General features: G+C 59.7%; 2 protein-coding genes across 3 annotated transcripts; one reads left to right on the forward strand and one right to left on the reverse strand.

Moving 5' to 3' along the window:
- Nucleotides 1-1178: 1178 nt before the first annotated feature.
- On the forward strand, nucleotides 1179-7945 carry BMP4 (bone morphogenetic protein 4). Of its 2 annotated transcripts, none has more exons than XM_062205109.1 (4): nucleotides 1179-1230; nucleotides 4443-4567; nucleotides 5551-5930; nucleotides 6843-7945. In XM_062205109.1, exons 3-4 carry the CDS (start codon nucleotides 5558-5560, stop codon nucleotides 7697-7699), a joined length of 1230 nt encoding a protein of 409 aa, XP_062061093.1. In that variant the 5' UTR covers nucleotides 1179-1230; nucleotides 4443-4567; nucleotides 5551-5557; the 3' UTR covers nucleotides 7700-7945. The 2 variants fall into 2 exon arrangements, with proteins under 2 accessions (XP_062061093.1, XP_062061092.1); XM_062205108.1 differs by lacking the exon at nucleotides 1179-1230 and adding an exon at nucleotides 1286-1419.
- LOC133770438 (uncharacterized protein DKFZp434B061-like) lies at nucleotides 3096-4941 on the reverse strand. Its single transcript, XM_062206571.1, has 2 exons — nucleotides 4758-4941; nucleotides 3096-4381 (listed from the first exon to the last, which is right to left on the reverse strand). The coding sequence occupies exons 1-2, from the start codon at nucleotides 4939-4941 to the stop codon at nucleotides 3096-3098; spliced, it is 1470 nt and encodes a 489-aa protein (XP_062062555.1).
- Nucleotides 7946-8876: the final 931 nt, after the last annotated feature.

An 8876-nucleotide genomic window follows, 5' to 3' on the forward strand; every position in this document is an offset into this window, starting at 1 on the left:
GCCTGGGCTGCCAGCTTCGGTCCTGCCCTGCAGCACTAACCTCGACTCCCCAAGCAGAGGCTGTGATTTGCTCCACAGCTGTGGGCAAGTCCCTGTAACCTGGCTGTCTGTCCCCTTCCTTGTTTGGCAAACAGAGAGATGGGACTGATAGCTAGATCCCTCAGAGGCAGTGTGTGAAGTGAGTTCCTGTTTGGGAGGGTTTGGAAGCCACCACATTCCACCTCCCTGCTAATATGATTACTATCACTTTTTGAGAACCAAAGGGCCAATTCCCCATCCCTTCTCTTCTTCTTTTAAAATCCGGGTGCCTGTGGCCTCTGAAAGGTTGCTGTTTCTGTGCGTCTTACCTCCTTGGCACGAGCCTTAGGTGCAACAGCAATAAACACGTTCTAAAAATCAACGAAGATAACAAAAATGACCACGTGGCGGATGTTGAATCTTCCCGGTTGTGAAGACTTTTCTAACTGTAAAAAAAAAAACAAAAAAAAAAAACGAGGCCCCTTGCCTGTAGGAGCGGTAGGCCTGGGAGGGGGCAGGGGAAGGCGCCAGCTTAGCCTGGGACTTGGCTGCCTTGAAGGCATCACCCTGGCTCGGCAGCAGCAGCACTGAAACAAATGTTTGGGCAGAAAAGTCGCGGGGTCACAGCAGAAGCGGCATCTCTCAGGCGCACAGCCCCGCACACAGCCTGTTTCCCAACGTTTGGAAATCCTTGAACAGTTTAGGGAAGGCCACCCTTTAAACCAACTCAACAGCTCCTTTCTCCATAACCTGATTTTAGAGGTGTTTCATTATCTCTAATTACTCGGGGTAAATGGTGATTACTCAGTGTTTTAATCATCAGTTTGGGCAGCTGTTACTCTCAGCTCAGGGAAGCCCAGACTCCCGTGGGTATTTTTGGAAGGCACGGCGACTAGTCGGTGCCTGCTTTCTAGTACCTCTGCACGTGGTCCCCAGGTGAGCCCCGGCCGCTTCCCGGAGCTGCCGGCATCTGCGGGCTTCCGGGACGCAGGCCTGCGAGGCGAGGCCCCGCGGCCGGAGGGGAGGATGTGGGCGGGGCTGCCATCCCCAGAAAGGGAGCGAGCGAGGGAGGAGGGAGGAAGGGAGGGGCGGGCGGGGAAGAGGAGGAGGAAGGAAAGAAAGAAAGAGAGGGAGGGAAAGAGAAGGGCGCAGTAGATGCGCGAGGGCAGAGGAGGCGGAGGCAGGCAGCGCGGAGCCCGGCCGGGAAGCTAGGTGAGTTGGGCATCCGCGCCGCGGCCGCCGCCGGGCCTGAGCATCTCGCCTCTCTCCCTGATGGGATTCCCGTCCGAGCTGTCTCGAGCCTGCAGCGCCCCAGCCCCGGCCCTTGCCCAGGTTCACCGCAGCCGTTTCAGAGGTCCCCAGGAGCTGCCGCTGGCGAGCCCGCTACCGCAGGGACCGATGGTGAGCATGGCTACCTGGCCAGAGGCGCCAGGCCGAGGCGGCCGAGACGCATCTTCCGGGGTGCAGGTTGGGAGCTCAGGAGGTAACAGAGGCAAAAGGTGGCCTTGGCAGGTTTTTTTTTTTCCCCCTCCAACGGTGGCGCCGGAGGTGGGGATGCTGGCGCGGAGAGACACCTTATCTGCTACTTACTGCCTCTGGCCAGGCCACTTTCTCCGCTTGGTGGCTCCGGACGATTTCGAACTTGGGGACGTGCAGGGCAGGAGAGGCGGGATGGAGAGAAGCGCCTGGTGTGGAGTGGGAGGAGGGAGGGGGCGGTCAGTGGCAAAGACCGTGGGGTCTGGAGTTGAACGCCTTGCGCGTGGGCTGCAGGCTGGGACTCCCCAGACGGGACGGGGCAGCAAGAGAGAGAGCGCGAGAGCTGTCTCTTGAGTTGCAGAGAGTCTGGGGCTGAGGGCCAGCGAGGTGGGGAGAGCTCCCCAGCTGGAGCCGGCTGCGCGGTAGGGAGCGCAGTGGTGCTACCCTCCGGAGCGCGCGTGCAGCGTCCGGGGCAGTGCCACCGACCCAGCCCCCAGCTGGCAGGGCTCCCCGAGAGCTTGCGAACAGCAGCTGCACGACGCGCCGTGGACTTGCGGCACCCGAGGACCGTCCCCTCCATCCTCTAGAGGGATGGAGGCCGTGGAGACGCAGGCCAGGATGCCAGGGGCTCCTTGCACGCGTCTTCCCGCGGTGTCGTGTTCTATGGGGAGCCGCTGGCGGGACGCACGGAGGACGCGCGGCTCTCCCCGGCCCTCCTCGCCCGGAACCGATAAGAAAAGACCCCGGGATTGCCGGGTCGCTGCAGACCCCTTCCCGCGGGAGTTGGCCCCTGAGAACCACTTTGGCGGATGGTTTGCGAGGGTCGCGGTTTGTGAGCTAAAGGCTTTGTGGGATGTCAAAAAAAAAAAAAAAAAAAAAAAAAAGAAAGAAAGAAAGAAAGAAAAACCAAGGACACACACACCCTTGGTAAATTGTTGAAGCTGCCCCTGAGCAAACCGAGGCGTTGGGGAAGTTCCGGGCAGGGCCATGAAGAAAGACCACCACGGGTTCCCTCCCCGCCCCCCAAGAAAAAGTTCTGGAGACGAAAGTGCTTTGGGTTTTTTATCTTTTTTTTTTTTTTTTTAAAGAATTTGGAAAGAAAATCGTAGTTATTGAAATTCGGCCCCCTGCTCTCCCCCACCCTTGCCCCGTCTGCTCGGTCTCAGCGCTGCCGGGGCTCCGGCCACCCGGGGAGGTTCCCGGGGGCCGGGGTCGTCCCGTATCCGGGCGTCCGTCCTTTCTTCCCACCGTCTCTTCGCCCGCGGGCACCGGCTCACCCGCCGTCTGCGTCCTGCACTCCTGGATCTCCTTCCACTGGGCTTTTTTAGGACTCATGGTTTCTCAAAAAAAAAAAAAAAAAAAAGTCTGTTCTCTCCAGCCCTTTCCCTGCGGTGGCGCGGGAACGCAGAAGGCGTAAGTCGCTCAGAGAGCGGCGCGGCTTGGCGGGGCGTGGACGGTCGCGCAGGGGCGCCCGCGGCCTCTGCACTCCGACCTGCGGTGTCGGGCGGCGCCGGGCAGCGGCTGCCAGGAGGGCGGGCTGAGCTGCTCCATCCTTTACTCTTCTCCTCAAAGGCCGTTTGCAAGTGCCCCCCCCCCCCCAGTTAGAAAACCAAGTCTGTGGGGGAGAGTGGCGGGCAAGCCCCCGCCCTGGAGCTCCGCGACGTCCCCACGGCAGGAACTGGGGAGCGGGGTGGAGTGGGTGCGGAGAGGGGGTCGCGCCTCTGGGGCGTCCGGCGCGCGAGGTCCGGGTTTCGAGCAGGCCCACGCGCGGAGCCAGCCCTGCGTGCGGCGTCCCCGGTTGGAGCGCGGACGGCCCAGTCACTGCTGGAGCTGTGCAGGGTAAAATTGTTCCTCGCTGCGACTCTGCAGCTGGTGCAAAGGACGGAGGGGGAGGAAGTGGCGGGGTGGGGGTGGGGGGAGGAGTGTGGGGGTTTAAAAACTAAGCCAGCAACCGAGGGGGAGAGACCGACGCTCACGTCGAGCGCAGGCCGAAAGCTGTGCACGGCTTTCTCCCTTCCTGGGAACGCGGTGGGATTTCCTCTCCGCGCCGTGCCGGGAGTTGTAAACCCTCGGCGACACCCAGACCCGCGAACTGCCGTGCGCCCTTGGGCGACGCCTCTTTCTGGATCGGTCTGGAGGCGTGAGCCCAGGCGCCCGCCGCTCCGCCTCGACGGCCCCGCCGACCCGATTCTTTGGGGGAGCTGCTGGACCGGGAGGGAGGGAACGGGGGCGGTGAGAGCGTCCTCGGTAATGGAGCCAGAGCAGAAATTACTCCAGCAGCCGCTGCCTCTCACTTTCCCACAGCGAGCACAGCCAGCACCCCCGCCCCCGAGCGCACGCGTGACTGGGGCCGCAGCGCCGGGCCGCCCTGCTCCTCGGAGCGCCCGCAGCCGCTCGCCAGGGGTGATGTTTGGCCTCGCCGAGACCCCGGGGAGGACCGGCAGGGCGCGCGCGCGCGTGCTTGGGGGCGTGCGAGCGTGCGCCGAGGGTCCCGCAGCGCTTCCCGGTACCCGTGGCTCTCGGTGCGGAGGCTCCGGGCGGCTGAAACTCCACTGCCCACCCCTGGAGCGAGGCTCGGGCCGCAAAGCGCAAACCCCTTCCTTCGTGCCCGGGACCCTGTGGCTAACGCGTCCCGGGGACGAGGGGCCGGCCAGACCCTCGGCACGGCGCGCCGCAGCTGGAGGCAAAGGCCAGGTCCTCCGCGCGCCGGCGGCGGGGCACCGGCCGAGGCTGCCGCTGAGCGCCGCCGTCGGGAGCTCCTCCCCGGCCGCCGAGGCTCGGGCGGCGGGCGCGGAGGTTGGCCTGGCCTGGAGGGGCGGGGACCGAGCGGGGGCGGCGGGCGGAGGCGGGGCGGGCGGGGCCTCGGCGTTCACGTGACTCCGAGGGGCTGGAAGAAAAACAGAGCCTGTCTGCGCCCGAGTCTCATTATATTCAAATATTCATTTTAGGAGCCATTCCGTAGTGCCATCCCGAGCGACGCGCGGCCGCAGCTTCTCTGAGCCTTTCCAGCAAGTCTGTTCAAGATTGGCTGCCAAGAATCATGGACTGTTATTATATGCCTTGTTTTCTGTCAGTGAGTAGACACCTCTTGCTTACCCCCCTCCCGGGAATTCACTGCCCTCCACGCTCCGCTCGCGGCCCCGCAGCCGGCGCGCGCGGACCCAGCCGGTTCTTTTTAACAAGTGCTGCCGGCTCCGATCGGGCGCGGTGCAGGGCCAGGGAGCGCGCGGGGCGGGGGTTGGGGTGGGGGGCTCAGAGACGACAGGTCCGCTGCCCCGGGGTGGTCCTGCGCGCCCGCCACTCCGCGTCCCTGCCCCGCTGGCCTAGGGGAGCGTTCCGAGCGCCCGTGGAGCGGTCCCAGCCTCTTGTCAAAGCTCGCGGAGTTCTCCCCGGAGCCGGCTGCCACCCCCTTCCCCGGGAGGGAGCGTGCCGACACGACACGATCATGCCTCCTGCCGAGTATCTCACCCTCGCCGGCCACGGCGCAAAACCGGCCGCCGGGGCAGCCCCCCGGACCCCGCTGCCCACCCCGCGCCTCCGACCAGTCCCTGCCTCTCCGCCTTCCCTCGCTGACGGTCCCGACCAGCTGGAAGTTGTGGAAGTTGGGCTCGAGGGCGGAGGAAGGTGGGGGTGGAGGGAGAGGGGGAGAGGCTGAAAGTCGGCCGTGGAGAGCGAGGGCATTTGCGTTCTCCCTCCCCCACCCTTCTCACACCCCCCCCCCCCCCCATGTTAACTGTTTATTCCTGAAGAAGCCACGCTGAGATCATGGCTCAGATGGCAGTTGGGACAAAAAAAGATTAACAGGATGGAGGCTATCTGATTTGGGGTTATTTGACTGTAAACAAGTTAGACCAAGTAATTACAGGGCAATTTTTACTTTCAGGCCGTGCACGGCTGCAGCTGCTGGGGAGGGGGGTGCGAGGGAGAAGGCACAGACTTGGTCTTTCCGACCTGCTTTGCATCCTGACCCTGTGCATATGCGGACACCTCTCTGTTTCTCTCTATTTACTGGTGTTTATTTATTCTTTAACCTTCCACCCCCCCACCCCTCCCCAGAGACACCATGATTCCTGGTAACCGAATGCTGATGGTCGTTTTATTATGCCAAGTCCTGTTAGGAGGCGCGAGCCATGCTAGTTTGATACCTGAGACGGGGAAGAAAAAAGTCGCCGAGATTCAGGGCCACGCGGGAGGACGCCGCTCAGGGCAGAGCCATGAGCTCCTGCGGGACTTCGAGGCGACGCTGCTGCAGATGTTCGGGCTGCGCCGCCGCCCGCAGCCTAGCAAGAGCGCCGTCATCCCGGATTACATGCGGGATCTTTACCGGCTCCAGTCAGGGGAGGAGGAGGAGGAAGAGCAGATGCCCAGCGGCGGTCTGGAGTATCCGGAGCGTCCGGCCAGCCGGGCCAACACCGTGAGGAGCTTCCACCACGAAGGTGAGTCCCTGGCTGGCGTCTGGGGGGAGGGCCAGCAGGCCTGGCTGCGGGGGCCCTGAGCACCCTGGGGGAAGAGTTCAGGTTACATCAAAGCCCCAATCCGAGAGGCTGGGGAACGGGGCTGCTCACCTCCAAGAATTTCCAGAGCTGCCTCTGAACTTATCTGGGGGAGTTGGGGGGTGGAAGTGGGGGTCGTTGGGAGATGGGGACTGAGGCTGCTAGTCCCACTGGTGTGTTTCTGCCATATCAAAGCTGTTTCTGCCCCCCCCCCCCACTTTTTCCAAAGCACCTACCGAATTTAATATTACAGCTGTGTGCGTTGGTCAGGTTTATTCAATAGGGGCCTTGTAATCTGATCTGAATGTTTCCTAGCGGATGTTTCTTTTCCAAAGTAAATCTGAGTTATGAATCCACCAGCATCATTACTGTGTTGGAATTTATTTTCCCCCCTGTAACATGATCAACAAGGCATGCTCTGTGTTTCCAAGATCGCTGGGGAAATGTTTAGTAACATACTCGAAAGAGAAAGAGGGAGAGAGTGGTTGCGAGCATGTTTCCTCCAGCCTGGGCTCTGGGGGCCAAGCCAAGAGGGGGCTTTAAATGGGAGTCTGAGGGTGATGGAGAAAGGGAGGGGCTGCGTGGAAGCTGTCAGGCACATGGGGGAGGCTGGGAGATGCTCTGTCTTGGGTGCTAGACAGGCGCCAGCTAAGTGTTGTTGGTTCCCTGGGTGCCCTACCTAGCTGCTCCTTTAGACCCACAGGTAGACTCACCCCTCCCCTGCCTCCACTGTAGTCTTCCAGCTTATAAGCAGAGTTCACCACTCATCACCCCGCTCAGCTACTTCGCGCCATCCCCATCTCTCAAAAAAGTTCACGTGCTCTTTCATTTTCCCTTCCTTCTCACCATGCCCAGAACATCTGGAGAACATCCCAGGGACCAGCGAAAACTCTGCTTTTCGTTTCCTCTTTAACCTCAGCAGCATCCCAGAAAACGAGGCCATCTCCTCCGCAGAGCTCCGGCTCTTCCGGGAGCAGGTGGACCAGGGCCCCGACTGGGAGCGGGGCTTCCACCGGATAAACATTTATGAGGTTATGAAGCCCCCGGCGGAAGCAATGCCCGGGCACCTCATCACACGACTACTGGACACGAGACTGGTCCACCACAATGTGACACGGTGGGAAACTTTTGACGTGAGCCCCGCGGTCCTGCGATGGACCCGGGAGAAGCAGCCCAACCATGGGCTGGCCGTGGAGGTGACTCACCTCCACCATACACGGACCCATCAGGGCCAGCATGTCAGGGTTAGCCGATCGTTACCTCAAGGGAGTGGGGATTGGGCCCAACTCCGGCCCCTCCTGGTCACCTTTGGCCATGACGGCCGGGGCCACGCCTTGACCCGACGCTGGAGGGCCAAGCGGAGCCCTAAGCATCACCCACAGCGGGCCCGGAAGAAGAATAAGAACTGCCGGCGCCACCCGCTCTACGTGGACTTCAGCGACGTGGGCTGGAATGACTGGATCGTGGCCCCCCCAGGCTACCAGGCCTTCTACTGCCACGGGGACTGCCCCTTTCCACTGGCGGACCACCTCAACTCCACCAACCACGCCATCGTGCAGACCCTGGTCAACTCTGTCAACTCCAGCATCCCCAAAGCCTGTTGTGTGCCCACTGAACTGAGCGCCATCTCCATGCTGTACCTGGATGAGTATGACAAGGTGGTACTGAAGAACTACCAGGAGATGGTAGTAGAGGGGTGTGGGTGCCGCTGAGATCCCGCAGCCCTTGAGGACGGACAGACACACTGACACACACACGTTCCCATCCATTCACCCACACACTACACAGACTGCTTCCTTATAGCTGGACTTTTTATCTTTGAAAAAAGAAAAAAAAGGAAAAAACCTAAACATTCACCTTGACCTTATTTATGACTTTACGTGCAAATGTTTTGACCATATTGATCATATATTTTGACAAAATATATTTATAACTACGTATTAAAAGAAAAAAATAAAATGAGTCATTATTTTAAAGGTACACTCTGGCCTTTTTCTCTCATCTCATCCTTTTTCTTTTCGGTTGTGCTGTTGAGAGAGGCTGGGGGCATTGATGGAAGTCGGGGTGGGGACAGGAAGTAAACCAGTGGCCCAGAGAGATGGTAATTGCTGGGATGAATTGTTTTCCATTTCTATTTAATGTTAACAAGGACGCAGCATCCTCTCCCATCTGGATGACACATGCCTTGGAGAAACAGTGGGATGAAAGGAGCAGGTCAGATGAAAGGCCCCGTTTGGGGCTCTTTGTACATCTTCTGTGTTTGCTCACCTGTTGGAGGTGCGGCCCAGCCGACTGATGAAGTCTCAGCTCCCACCTTTATGATACCTCAGGGTGTCTCTGGTTATTACAGGCGCCAATGTGTTTTCAAACCAAAACTAATTTGCACAGCTCACATATGAATCTGGGTTTTTTTCTTTGTTTTGAAGTGGACTTTACCCAGTAAAATATATGATATGCCCTACATATTATTACAAAGAAGTTTGATAACCACTACTTTACTACACCACTTAGAACTCTCCAGTGTTTTCTTGACATTATTCCCTACCCCCCATCGCTCTTGAAGGCCTTCATCAAGTTCAACATCCCGACACATTGGGCTGGGAAGGGGACTGACAAGGAGGTCAAGATGCTGAGTAGGCACCGTGAAAGTGCTTCACTGCTACTGTGGGCTCTCTGGAGTCAATGCCAACCCTCCTTCTCTCTGCTGTACCTCTGCTGTGCTGCCCTCCCTAGAGCTGGGCAGAAGGTGATGGGCCTGGTGGCTCTGATGTTCGGAGGTGGGCTTTTTTTAAGTAGGATGCTCAGTGTTTTGTCACAGTGAAAAAGGAGGTTGCTGAAGGTTGGAGGGCTTCCTCTGTTTGCGGGCAGCCAGCAGGTGGAGAGAGGACT

The sequence above is a fragment of the Lepus europaeus genome, chromosome 11, assembly GCF_033115175.1.
Source record: "Lepus europaeus isolate LE1 chromosome 11, mLepTim1.pri, whole genome shotgun sequence".
Lineage (NCBI taxonomy): Eukaryota > Metazoa > Chordata > Mammalia > Lagomorpha > Leporidae > Lepus > Lepus europaeus.